Genomic DNA, 15,000 nt, shown 5'->3' with positions numbered 1-15,000 from the left:
ATATTGTTCCAATTCGTCCACTCTGTCTTGGAGTTTTATGATTTGATTTTCTTTGGCTTCAAGAGCATCGCGAAGTTCTTTAACTGTGGATCGCAAACCAAGGATTTCCTTCCGAAGTGGATCCAGGACTTGGGCAGCTACTGCTCTGGAAATCATTTCCAGAATGTTAGGATCCCCGAGTGCGGCTTTCAGTTCGTTGACAAGGGGCACAGAGGCAGTGTTGTTTACTTTACTGGGGTTCGATTCTAACAGGGTGCTGGAGAGAATATCAGAATTTATAATCGTCTCGTCACCATCAAAACCACTCACACTGTCTTCAGATAAACAAGTCCTCTTCTCCATCTCCACTTGCAAAGGCGAAGAAGCTGGTCGTTTTTCTCTGTTCTCGCTGCTCATGGCGTGAAAATGGTATGAAGTAAAGTGGAAAGAAATATACAAATAATACACACCTGGATCAAACTTGAAATACCATTAGGAAAACCTCTCAAAGCACGGCAAGGATTATAACTCACAATACACAGCGAGGAATAAACGAACACATTTGAAGAAACGATCAGTCTTCAGTCTACATGCAGAAATGGCACGCTATACACAACCTGTCAAATTATGAAGAATCAACGGGGATGTGGAGAGGGAGAGGGTGGCAGTAACACATACGGCACAGCACGGGCAAAATCATAAGAACAAGTTGAAAACTATCAACAAGTTGCAACCGGAAAATGGGCGGTGTCACTCAATCACATTGTAAGTAGACTTCTTTAAATTCAGTTTTTTCGATAAGTTACATAGTCGCACACCACCAAAATACTTTCTCGGAACCATAGCACCACAGCACACACCACAGTTTATGGTAACAACAGAAAAGAAGCCATAGATTTCGCTGAAAGCCTCACAACTTCGGAGCACAAAAGTAGCACAGCCTCACTCAGCCGCCATCTTGAACATCCTTTACTCTTTGATGGTACCGCTATCCTCAGTGGCGTTTTTGAGAGTTTGAGTCTATTTCTCTCTCTCTCTCACACACACACACACAAACACAAACACACGCACGCACGGAGGAACTGAGTAATACAAAGACGAAGTAGGAATAGGCGAATGGGGATCACCAATTTAGTGATAGACGAATCAGCACAGACTTGAACTGAACTGACCACAGTTGATTTAAATTAACGTGACGTACCTTAACTCTGTCTTCTGACGGTGACCTGGAGTCTACACGAATGTACTCATCACCATCTTCCCCTTCTGGAAAATGACAGACAAGACAAAAGTATTTAGTTTGGAGTACAACAAATAAGCAACTTAATACTTTTTTTCATGCACTCCCCGCCCTATGATATAGGGTCCATACTTTTTTTTTCTTTTTCTTTTTTTTCTGAGGGAAAAGGACTAAACACTTGTCGGCCTGTTTTCATCCAACCCTGATTAAGAGAATTTGTCTAGGGAATACAAGGAAACCAAAACCAGAATTTATAACAATATCAGAAATGAATACACTACAAAATTTTTCTACAAATGTTTCTACATTTGATAAAAGAAGTAAGCTGCCACAGGTAATTGATGACATAATAATAACACTTTATAAAAACTCTGGTGCTCCTTGAAAGTTTGTCATCGTGAATACATGTCATGATGTGACATTTGGTATCACTGTCAATATTTCATTTTTTTTCTTGTTCTTTGACTCACTTGTGTAAACAAAGTGAGTCTATGTTTTAACCCAGTGTTCGGTTGTCTGTGTGTGTGTGTGTGTGTGTGTGTGTCCGTGGTAAACTTTAACATTGCCATTTTCTATGCAAATGCTTTGTCAGTTGACACCAAATTAGGCATAAAAATAGGAAAAATTCAGTTCTTTCCAGTCATCTTGTTTAAAACAATATTGCACCTCTGGGATGGGCACAAAAAATAAAATTAAAAAAGCCAAATTATATGCAAACTGGATTTACTGTTATATTTATATTTTTTTTTATTATCTAAACTTGGCACTTTGATCTGATATTCTGACACAACAACAAGAACAGTCATTATTATCATTTTTTGTTCAAACAGGAACTTCTTTTGCTAAGCATGGAAGTTTTATTTACTTCGCAAACGTTTTGGTGCAGCTGGTAAAAAAGGGAAATTAATCTGTAATTAATGCTAGGGGACTTAATTTGCTTTAAACTGATCTTTCTCATCTTAAACATTACATTTTGAAATTATACTTAATACATAAAAAGCTTGTGTGTTTTACTCTCAGTGTACAGGGCTTTCACTATGTTCATTTGCCCAAGTGGTCTTTTTCGGAAAATACTAAAATCAATACGACGAGTGAACTTTATAGATCTATTGGCTTAGCAAAAATCAATTGCGTACACATATTTATACACATTCAAAGTGAGTGCTCATATTCTTCGCGAACACGAACGACGCCATTTTGTTTCAAGTTGTTGACCTGCCCTGTTCAATCCTATATTCAATGGACAATACACGATAACATGTGATAGAAAGTTGGAGAAGGAGACCGTTAAATATTTATTCAGAGAAAGATTTGTGAACGCCTCATCACTTACTGGATTATGCCCCAAACTGCCATAAAAATATCCACAGAATCAAGCAGAATTCACAGTTAAAAATTGTAAACCATGCGAGTTCATACCCTTGAATTGATGAAACGAAAAAATTTCCAGTCTTGACTTTTCTCAAAATGAAGTCCTTTTCACTTCATACGACGTTTAGAAGTTTGTACTTGGCTCTACATTGTTATTAGTTTAACAAAATACTCAATTTTCATATCAACTTTAAAACTATAAAACTAGAATGAACATACAAGAGAAATTGAATCCATCGTGTCTACTACATTCCCGGCGGGTGTAACTAAACTTGTACATCTATCTAGATCCAGAGAAAACGGCTAAATGTTGCAGTGTGATTGCGGCGATAGCCACGTCTCCTTTACCGCGGACTTAAAAAGATTTTTTAATTTTTTATTGCCCTTAAAGATTTTTTGAATGCCCAAGATACACCAGAATAATATGATTTAAACAGCGTTCTCACTGCGAATACCGCAACTGATTTATCGCCCTTTAAAAAAGTATGTTCAAATAACAAATTTTAGAACGTCAGTTAAGGAGCCAAGATAGTGTTATGGGTAAGACAGTTTCTTCTCACCCGAACACGCGGGGTTCGAATCTGGTTCGGATTTTTTTTTTCTTTTTTTTTTTTCTTTTTCTTTTTTTTACCTGAAGCTTTATAATAACAAATACAGAACACATTTTAAGGATTAGATTTTTTTTAAAGTGTATCACAAGTGAGTCTTGAAGGCCTTGCCTCTCTTGTTATTATTTGTTATTGGTTGTTCTTCTTATTATTACTATTGTAAGTATTATCATATTGAAAAATAACCATTGTATCTCCATAACTTAATGATCTTTTTTTCGATGTTCATTGATGGACTAAATGTTTTGCTCTGTGAATGTTGAATCACACTGATGTGAAATGTCAAAATATAACCTTTTGTACAAGGGGGGGGAAGAAAAAAAAAGAAAGAAAAAGAAAACCAAAACTAAAACAAAACTGAAAAAACAAAACATTAAAAAAAATATATATATATATAAACCAAATACATGCACACCGGCACAGTAACTACAACAATGATATAAAGAAAACCAACAAAAAATTGCATACATAATCATCAGAAACACAGTACGCGCACGCGTAAAAATAAAGAGAGGGAAGGAAGAAAGGAAAGCATGAAGAAACAGCGAAGGAGAAATGGAGAGAGGAGAGACGGGGTCAAGAGAGAGAGAGAGAGAGAGAGAGTGAGAGAGGAAGGTACAGAGAAAGTAAGAGAGAGAGAGAGAGAAGCGGGGGGGGGGGGGGGTGGTACAGAGAGAGAGAAGGGACAGGGCGAGAGAGGACATTTGTCAATGCTTCATTTGTATTTCAGTTTAATTTCAATATTTTCAATAAAGCATAAAACCTAGTTCTGAAATTAGAGGTTTATGATAAAGTCTTTTGAAGACACTAAGACTGGCGTTAACATTATCATTATGTGTAACAGAGCAGACCATTCAAGGTGGCCCTGGAAGCGAACGAATATGAGCGTGCAGGTTCGAATCAAACACTCGCGAAAATTTTCTCCCCCTCCATAGTCAGTCTAAACGTTAGTCATTTGGATAAGACGATCAACTGCGGTCCCGTGTTGCGTGTATTCAGTGCATGGAAAAGCGCCAACCCCTGGCAACGGGAGAGTCGACCCTGGTAATATTCTGTAGAAAAATTCACTCTGGTGACGAAACAAAATACACTTGTTGCTGACAGAAAAAAAAGTTAGCGCTGCATTGTGGCAACGCGCTCTCCCTCGGAAAAAAAAGCCCGAATTTTACACAGAGAAATCTGTTCTGACAAAAAAACTGAGCTACACAACACAACACAAAACAATGCAATGCAATAGAACACAACACAATAGAACACAATGCAACAAAGCACAACACAACAGAACACAACATAACCAATACAACACAACGCAATACAATACAACACGACACAACACAACACAACACGACCCATGGCAACACAACGCAATGCAACACGACACAACACAACACGACCCATGGCAACACAACGCAATGCAACACGACACAACACAACGCAATGCAACACGACACAATGCAATCCAACACAACTCATGGCAACACAACGCAATCCAACACAACTCATGGCAACACAACGCAATACAACACAACACAACGCAATACAACTCAACTCATGGCACCATAACCAATATAACACAACACAACGCAATACAACACAACTCATGGCAACATAACCAATACAACGCAACACAACACAACACAACGCAATACAACACAACTCATGGCAACATAACCAATACAACGCAACACAACACAACACAACGCAATACAACACAACCCATGGCAACACAACATAACCAATACAACACAACATAACACAACACAACTCATGGCAACATAACCAATACAACGCAACACAACATAACACAACACAACACAACCCATGGCAACACAACACAATCCAACGCAACACAACACAACGCAACACAACACAATCCAAGGCAACACAACACAATCCAACACAACACAACGCAACACAACACAACCCATGGCAACACAACACAATCCAACACAACACAACCCATGGCAACACAACACAATCCAACACAACACACCAACTCACCGTCCGCATCCGAGTCTCTCTCATTGCGTCTGGCAGTTTTTTTCTTCTCGTCCGTCTCCGTGCCGGACGGGGAGGAGGAGGAATCCCCTCCCCGCTTCTTCCCTCCCCCTGATTTCTTTGATTTCCCCTTGTGCGCCGCCCCAGAAGATTCCTCTTCCCCTTCTTCTGCCTCGTCCTGCTGCTCCCTGTCCACCGCTTCCGGTTGTTCTGTCGATTTCTTTTTTTTCACGGATCTGGAAAAGACAGTTGTTGTTGATGTTGATGATAGGAGTTTTTATGTAGCGCCTACCCTCGGTCGGAGACTAAGCTCTAAGTGCTTTACAAACACGGAGTCATTTGTACAAAAGGGTGCCAACCTGGGTAGAGCCGGCCGACTGACAGCTGCCATTTGGGCGCTCGTCATTCGTTTCCTGTGTCGTTCAATCGGATTTCAGTTACACACACACATACACACTCATACAGACATGTTGTTGTTGTTGTTGCTTGTATGGCTTTTTTTTCCAGGCGGGGATGGATGCAGAGACCCAGGCTTTGACACAAACCAAGAGACCTTGAGCAGGAATCTTGGCGAACAGTTGTGTGCGGCGCTTAGAACTGGACCTACTGTACAGGTCATTATGTCTATCAGTCACCATCCGTTCTTCCAACTTCTTCATCTTAGGATTGCATTACTTCAATAAAACTGCTTAAAAGTACACAAAAATAATTTAAACTCGAAATTGCAATTTAGACTGATACCACTCTGATTTCGTTTCACCATGTTCATTCAGCGACTGATCACCTCGCCTTGCCGGAGACTTGTTAAAAATGGCAAACTGTGCCAATCTTACAGCTCCATCAGTTTTTAAAGAAAAAATACTGAACACGTGCAAAGTTTTCGATATCAAAGACACAGAATGACAGACAAGACAAATTGGTTCTTACACTACTCCCCACATCAACAGCCGTAGCACAATCGGTTTGGCATTCTGATCCAGTGTTCACCAGTGATCAGGGTTCGAGGCCGCGTTTCGGCAAGGTGTTGTGTACTTGGGGAAAGACACTTTAGTCTGATCTTGCTCACTCCACTCAGGTGTGAACGGGTAAACTGACCGGTTTGGGAACTGAGGTTTAAACGGCGGAAAGAGAAGACGGGGCCTCGCCTTCCTATGCCGAGCCCTGGACAGCGGGTATGACGAATTCACTGCCCCGACCGCCCTAAATTACCGTGAGACCTTTAACCTCTCAAGCACAACAACAACAAAATAATAAAGAAATGAATAAAATAAACGATCACTTACGTTTTCTTCTTCGCTTTCTTTTCATCTGAACTCCCATCCTTCGGAGACTCTGGCTTAGCTTCTCCCCCCTCCTCCTCTTCGTCCCCCTCCTCCTCCTCTCCCCCCTTCTCCTCTTCTGTGCCCCCCTCCTCCTCCGTCGCCGCTTCAACCACCTCTCCCTCCTTCTCCTCCTCCCTCTCATCTTCTTCAGAGGGTTTGGTTTTCGCGGACGCCTTTGTTTTGGGCTTTGTTTCTTTCGCAGTAGGGGTTGAGGAAGTTTTTCCGCCACCGCCGGCGCCTCCCTTGTCCGATTTTTTCTCAGCTTTCTGGCTCGCCTTGGACTTTTTCCCACTGACGGAACCACCAGAACCACTGCCAGAACTGTCCGGTTCGGTAACAGACTTTCTGACCACGGATTTTTTGGGCTGGGGGGCTGGTTTGTCCGGCTTGTCCGGCTTGTCCTTTTCGCTGGTCTTGCCTGAGCCGCCCTTACTGACAACGCTCTTCTTCGCTCTCACGCGTGCCTCCTTGTCCTCGCCGGAGTCCGGGCCGGTGCTCGGCGCACTTTGGTTGTCATCCAACTCGCCGGTTTTGGGTTGCGAGAGTCTCTTCTTCTCTGCCGCGGGGGTTGCGGGTTTTTTGACCGCCTGCGACTTCTTGCGCAGTTTTTTCCCATCTTCGTCTTTGTTTTCGTCGGGTGTCTCTTCACTCTCCGCTCTCCTCCTGCTCTGGGAGCCAGCACGGGTGTCGCGACGGCGGGAGTCTGGCAAACAGACAGGGGGTGTGGGGTGACCATGACACATTGGATGTGGATAGTTCGTGTGTAACGCCTGTCCTCCAAGTGTTTTACAAACTTGGAGTCACTTTGCACAACTGGACAAAGCCGACTGGCAGCTGCCTTACTGGGGTGTTCATCATTCGTCAGTTTCCTGTGTCAGTCATTCGGTCAGGCTTCAGTCAAGCGCAAGGTGCGCGCACAGACACAGACAGACAGGCGCGCGCCCGCGCCCGCGCCCGAACACACACACAGAGAGAGAGAGAGAGAGAGAGAGAGTACAGGATTTTATGTCGAAATTTTGCAAGGGACAATTCGTGGGGGTTTTCACGTGCACATGTTACACACTGTACGCCGGGACCTTGGTTTAATGTCTTGTCCGAGTGACTGGCGTCCTGACCAGCTCCAGGATTTAGCTGAGTGGATCGAGGGGGCAGACCAAATCGGGCGAGAGTGGAATTCAGTCTCATTTTCTTACTGCATGATTCCTGAGCGGATGCGTTACCACAAGGCCACCCTCTCCACACTAGTTATATCAGTTCACATCCCCCCTCCCTCTGTGTGTGTGTGTGTGTGTGTGTGTGTGTGTGTGAGTGTGCGTACGAGACAGAGAGAGAGAGAGAGAGTGTGTGTGTGTGTGTGTGCGTGCATGCGAGAGAGAGAGAGTGTGTGTGTGTTTGTCTCTCCTCCGTCTGTGGTGGATGGAGCTGGGTTTGGTGACAGGACTTTGTGATCAGGCAGTGAAGTTTTCATCTTTCATTTTCTGTTCGTTTTCCCTGTGTTTTCTTTGCCCTGCTCTCAGTGGACGAAAAGGTGGAGGGGAGTGTAAACGATCGGGAAACAGGCAGGCTGACTGCAGTGACACACGTGTTTTCGTTGTTTTCAACGATCCAAATTTTAGATACAAAAATTTGCTTTCTTCTGTTTCAAATTAACTCTTGTCCCATTTTAGGGCGAGACCGGGCTGGGTGTAAAAAAGGTATATATTTTCTTATACATTACATATAAATACATATACCTTCTTTCTACATCACCCTCTTCACAAAGTGACAGCATGCAAAAATAAACATAAAGGAATAGAAATGTCCGAAACAATGGAATACATGCTATCTCTTTGTGATAAATTTGGGCACATCAAGTGTGTGAATGTGAAAACAGTTTTTACCTTTTACATACTTTTTCGTCGTATCAGTTATGAAATCAGTAGAATGATAATATGCACATTGTACGTTTTCTTTCTTAGTTTCTAAATTGCTTAAAAAGTGAGAAACGACAACTGCAAAACTCTCATCAAAAGATCAGCAAAAGGCCTTGCGGTCCAAGTTAAGCTGAAACAGTCCTCTTCTATACTGTACTACTACTACTACTACAATATATGCAGCGCTGTGCAGTGCAGTGCCGTGCAGTACAATGCAGTGCATTGCTATACAAGACAAGGCAAGACAGTATCAAGACATACAGTACACTACATGTATACAGTACAATTCAGTAATGTGGTATACTACAATACTCCACAACAGTACAAGGCAGCAGCCGTCAGTACTAACACAATGCAACACAGTATCATACTGCAGTTGTACACGGGTCAACCACAAATTCACCTTCGGTCAATTCCTCTTCAGATGGTGTTGAATCTGGCCCAGACGGTCTTTGATCCTTCTTCTTGGCCTCATCTTTATCGCTCTTCCCGCAAAGGGCAGCCAGACGACTGATGATACCGAGAAGAAGTTTATGCAGCGCTTTGAAGTTGACAATGTCAGGGTTGCCCACGGCGACTTTTGCCAAGTCTTTCAGTTCCGTCAATTTTGTCGCCATCCTTCAGAAGAGGGCATGCACAGAAACCAGCAGATGATGCGCTGGTTGATATTCAGCATTGAAGCGAACGACTGGGCCTGGGCTTTTTCCGTCAGCAAAACAAAACAAGAATAATGAATTTTTAGTCTGCGAAGCAGTCCGAGGAACAAGAAAAAATCATCGAAATGAAACAGGGCGTTTCGCAATCGATCGTAGATGCTGAAAGTGGGAAATAAAAGATGATGTCTGTGAAGAATCAATGATGCTTGCAGTGGCACATGTTGGATCGTAGATCTGTCGCAGCTTGCCTGCCGCGGTAACACTGACGAAGTAATGACGCAGCAGGGTGACGTCATTTCATCCAAATGAAAATTTGCGCATACCTACATGTAGTGGGGAAAAGAGGGAGTCACCTTAAGCTGTGCGCTCGATTCTTAAATTGATTTGTTATTGACTGGATGTCTAGAGGAAATAACTCGACTACCTGTAGTAGATGTTTGTTTATTGAAAAACAAACAAACAAAAAACACAAACAAACAAAAAACACAAACAAAAACGAGTTTGCAATAGTATTTGGTATGGCGTATAACGCAAAAAAGATAACAATAATTTTATCACACACACACACACACACACACACACACACACACACACACACACACACACACACAGAGGCAACCGCACCCACACACTGACCCTTCTTCGTCCTCATACACACACATCACAATCACGTCTGCCGGGATGGAAAAAGCACGTTCTTAAATGGTAGGGAGGGTACGTAGATTAAAGATAGAAACCTTGTTCTACCAAGCGTGATACAAAACAAAAACCCCACAACAACAACAACAAAAACAAAAACACAACCAGTATTTATTTTGATTTACAAAGCCGCACCTTTCCATGTAAAACATCGTCACTTAATTGCGCTGTACAACGTCAATACCACCGTTTAAAACGTGCATTTAAACGCTAAGATGAAACGCAAACACACACACACACACACACACACACAGAATACACACTGATAATACACATCACATGAAAAAGCCTAAATTATGCAATATCAATCATGGCACAGTACTTAAAACTACTCCTGATATCACTGGCACAATACACAAAAACCATATCACGATGCTGAAAATTCTCTCCCAGCTCTTAACAGCGGTCACACACACACACACAGAGAGAGAGAGAGAGAGAGGAGAGAGAGAGAGAGAGAGAGAGAGAGAGAGAGAGAGAGAGAGAGAGAGAGAGAGAGAGAAACAAGCAAAAAACAAAAACAAAAAGCACTGACATCCTCCCCCTTCCCCACAACACATCACCAAACACAAACACTGATGCACTCATTTGTTTCCATAATGCTAGGTGAAGCTGAAACAGGTGAGTCTTTAAATCATTTTTATAATTTGAAAAAACACTGGGTTTTTCTGAAAGACAGAAAATTTTTTTGCCAAAGGTCAGTTTCAGTTTCAGTTTCAGTAGCTCAAGGAGGCGTCACTGCGTTCGGACAAATCCATATACGCTACACCACATCTGCCAAGCAGATGCCTGACCAGCCAAAGGTCAAAGGTGGAGAACTGAGGAACCGCTGTCCGGGGCAGCAGAGGTTTCATATGAACGCAGTGACCTAGAAGATTTGTATTTTCTCGCCCAACAGTGGACCGATTTCAATAGGCCCTTACCACACAAACAGCATAGAATACATTTTTTCTCGAAAAGTTACACTTTTTTTGATTGATTTATTTATTTAATTTTTTTTCATTGATATCAATTTTTCAGTAGTTCAAGCAGATCTTGCTGGGCTCAGAAAGTCGATACCTTTGCTGTATGAAAGTCATGATATCAGGTCAGGAAACGCTTGAATCATTTGTTCTTGAGTAAACAAATACAGAAGCAGGTGCAGTATGGTTTGCTTAACATAACTATTATATCGATGCGATATGCAATGCGCGTTTTTGGTATTGATTTCTTACAACTTGTGGTGAAAAGACGCTTTCAGGGACAAGGGAAACAATTTTTGTGAATTAATATGGTTCTGGACAGTGCTTGTGCCGACCATTCGAGATGCAATGTAAGTTTACAGAACGGTTTAGATCATCGATTTGAAAAAAATTGATTCGCATAGTCGATAGTCTTGAAATTTTGCACATATACGACAGTAACAACAATGCCAGAGCCAACAACAGAGCCAAGTTCTGTTTTCTGCATTGGCGATGCGGAGTTACTTCGCTTGCTTGGAAGAATGCAACAAATAGAATATGGAAATCATTTCCATGAAACGCAAAACCAAATCCAAGTAGAACCCCTTTTCATATAAACTAGCCATCCAGACTTGTTGATTATGCTGGGCATGTCGCCGACTGGCGCGCTTATGATCGTCAAATCACCAACTGAACCGAATTTAGTTGTCTGCTCACCAAGTTATTGCAGCTAAGTCTGTCACTGTCAGTGTTTTGGTCCGTGGCTTTGTCAGTTTGTGATCGAAAACTAAAAGTCATAGCATCATCACTGCTTCAGTCAAATCAGCGTCAGTGGATGAACAGTGTGTTTGTCTTGTTCCTTACTCCTTCAGTTTTAATTTTTGACTCACTTGTGTAAACAAAGTCAGTCTATGTTTTAACCCGGTGTTCGGTTGTCTGTGTGTCCGTGGTAAACTTTAACATTGACATTTACTCTGCAAATACTTTGTCAGTTGACACCAAATTAGGCATAAAAATAGGAAAAATTCAGTTCTTTCCAGTCTTCTTGTTTAAAACAATATTGCACCTCTGGGATGGGCACCAAAAAAAAGAAAAAAAAAAAGAAAAAAAAGAAGCCTAATTATATGCAAACTGCATTTACTGTTATATTTATATTTTTTGTATTCTCTAAGCTTGGCACTTTGATCTGATATTCTGACACAACAACAAGAGCAGTCATTATTATCATTTTTTGTTCAAACAGGAAGTTCTTTTGCTAAGCATGCAAGTTTTATTTATTTTGCAAATGTTTTGGTGCAGGTAGTAAAAAAGGGAAATTACTCTGTAATTAATGCTAGGCGACATAATTTGTTTTAAACTGATCTTTCTCATCTTAAACATTACATTTTGAAATTATACTCAATACATAAAAAGCTTGTGTGTTTTACTCTCAGTGTACAGGGCTTTCACTGTGTTCATTCGCCCAAGTGGTCTTTTTTGGAAAATACTAAAATTAACACGACGAGTGGACTTTATAGATCTATTGGCTTAGCCCTGAAGGTCATGGGCAAAAATCAGTTGCGTACACATATTTATACACATTCAAAGCGCGTGCTCATATTCTTCGCAAACGCAAACGACACCATTTTGTTTCAAGTTGTTGACCTGCCCGTTCAATCCTATATTCAATGGACAATACATGATAACATGTAATGGAAAGTTGGAAAAGGAGACCGTTAAATATTTATTCAGAGAAAGATCTGTGAACGCCTCATCACTTACTGGATTATGCCCCAAACTGCCATAAAAATACCCACAGAATCAGTCGGAATTCACAGTTAAAAATTGTAAACCATGCGAGTTAATACCCTTGAACTGATCACGATGAAACGAAAAAATTTCCAGTCTTGACTTTTCTCAAAATGAAGTCCTTTTCACTTCTTACGACGTTTTGAAGTACTTGTACTTGGCTCTACATGTTATTAGTTAATAAAATACTAAATTTTCATATCAACTTTAAAACTATAAAACTAGAATGAACATAAAAGAGAAACTGAATCGACCGTGTCATACTACATTCCCGGCGGGTGTAACTAAACTTGTACATCTATCTAGATCTAGTGAAAACGGCTAAATGTTGCAGTGTGATTGCGGCGATAGCCATTAAAAAGAATTTTTTATTGCCCTTAAAGATTTTTTGAATGCCCAAGATACACCAGAATAATATGATGTAAACAGCGTTGATTTATCGCCCTTTAAAAAAGAATGTTGAAATGTTAAATTTTAGAACGTTAGGTTTAGGAGCCACGATAGTGTAATGGATAAGGCAGTTTCTTCTCACCCGAACACGCGGGGTTCGAATCTGGTTAGGACTTTCTTTTCTTTTTTTTTTTTTTTTTTAAACGTGAAGCTTTATAATAACAAATACAGAACACATTTTAACAATTAGATTTAAAAAAAATTTTTTAGTGTATCACAAGTGAGTCTTGAAGGCCTTGCCTCTCTTGTTTTAAATGTTATTGTTGGCAACGTGTTGAGCACTCCCAAATTTTTTGTGTGTTGTCAGAATGTGTTTATTTGCATGCACATGCGCGTGCACGCGCGCGCGCGTGTGTGACACATAATATATGTACGTGCCTATGCATGCACACACACATTTATGTATATATTTATATGCGTGAAGATGCATGGGCTGGCATGAATTTGCACTCATGAACACACAAACACATACACATAAGACCTCAAGCACTGATATGAAGGTGCATGTGCTGGCACATGTATATCCATGAACACACACACACACACAAACACACACAATGCATGTATTTATGTATGTGTAGATGTATGCACTAGCATGTACATGCACACATGAATACTCACACACGCACACACAAGCACGCACACACATACATGTATGTGCAAGCATGAACACACACACACAGGCATGCATGCATGCGCATGGAGACACACACATGCACACACACATACTCAAGGCTTCATGCACTCACGCACAGATACATGCACTGGCACATACATGCACACACACACACACACACACACACACACACACACACACACACACACACTTGTACATACTCATACATGGGCACACACACACACACACACACACACACACACGTCATCACGGTCATGCATACTCACGTACAGACCTGATATAAATTGGTTGGAGAAATTTGGTTCATATATATTATGGAGAAATTTGGTTCATATATATGTATATATATGTACGTATATATATATATATATTTTTTTTTTTTTTTTTTTTTTTAAATATCTATATCAATATATATATAATGTTACCTCACATATATTTTATTAATTTTTTTGTGATTATGAGATATTGCTTGGCCACATGCTTTCAACAGGTTCACTTTCAAGGAGTTGTCGAAGTGTTCAGAATGATCAATGATATACACTGCACCACATCTGCTTAAGAAAAAAGCAAAGCGGGTGGGGGTGGAGGAGAGCCCAGCACATGTCTGACCACCACAAAGACCTAACACACTGGTCAGGCCATGAGAGCCTACCAAATGCATGGAGAGAGAGAGAGAAAAGAAAAACATTTCATCACACACACACAGAAACACAAAAGGAGAAAAAAAAAGAGAGATAATATTCAGATTGTCATTGTAAATTTGCTTTGTCATGTTCATTGCAGAGTTCCTTAGCAGCTACCAAGTAGAGAAGTGAGAACAGGAACACCGGAGTTCTGATGAATGGACCACATGGCGTCACAGGGTCAGCCACAGGGGTCAGAGGTCAAGATAGAAATTGACATCGCTGAAGAACCAAAAGCTCAGTGGATGGCTGCAGGTCAGGTTTGCACTGAAACTATTCTTTTAATTATTTCTTTTATTTCATTTAGTTTTACTTTATTTATAGCAGGGTATTGAGTATTTGTTCAAATTGTTGATTTCTTTTTGACTCACTTGTGTAAACAAATTGAGTCTGTGTTTTAACCTGGTGTTCGGTTGTCTGTGTGTGTGTGTGTAGTGTGTGTGTCCATGGTAAACTTTAACATTGCCATATTCACTGCAAATACTTTGTCAGTTGACACCAAATTTGACATAAAAATAGGAAAAGTTCAGTTCTTTCAGTCATCTTGTTTAAAACAATATTGCACCTCTGGGATGGGCACAAAAATTTTTTTTAAAAAGAAGCCAAATTATATGTAACCTGATTTTACTGTTATATTTTTTTTATTCTCTAAACTTGGCACTTTGATCTGATATTCTGACACAACAACAAGAGCAGTCATTTTTGACTCACTTGT

General features: G+C 40.8%; 1 protein-coding gene across 2 annotated transcripts in view; it reads left to right on the top strand.

Annotated features, from left to right (window-relative positions):
• The first annotated feature begins 11,038 nt into the window (after positions 1-11,038).
• LOC143275520 (uncharacterized) overlaps positions 11,039-15,000 on the top strand; it is a 13,347-nt gene continuing 9,385 nt past the window's right edge. The window contains exons 1-2 of one of the 2 annotated variants that reach the window (XM_076579691.1): positions 11,039-11,098; positions 14,386-14,540. In XM_076579691.1, the coding sequence (XP_076435806.1) occupies positions 14,444-14,540 (97 nt within the window). In that variant the 5' untranslated portion in view covers positions 11,039-11,098; positions 14,386-14,443. Of the gene's footprint in view, positions 11,099-11,363; positions 11,472-14,385; positions 14,541-15,000 lie in introns of those variants that run through there. The other variant, XM_076579693.1, reaches the window with a different exon arrangement.

The sequence above is a fragment of the Babylonia areolata genome, chromosome 30, assembly GCF_041734735.1.
Source record: "Babylonia areolata isolate BAREFJ2019XMU chromosome 30, ASM4173473v1, whole genome shotgun sequence".
Lineage (NCBI taxonomy): Eukaryota > Metazoa > Mollusca > Gastropoda > Neogastropoda > Buccinidae > Babylonia > Babylonia areolata.
Note: the sequence above shows the minus strand (reverse complement) of the source record. Positions and strands in the feature narration are given on the sequence as shown.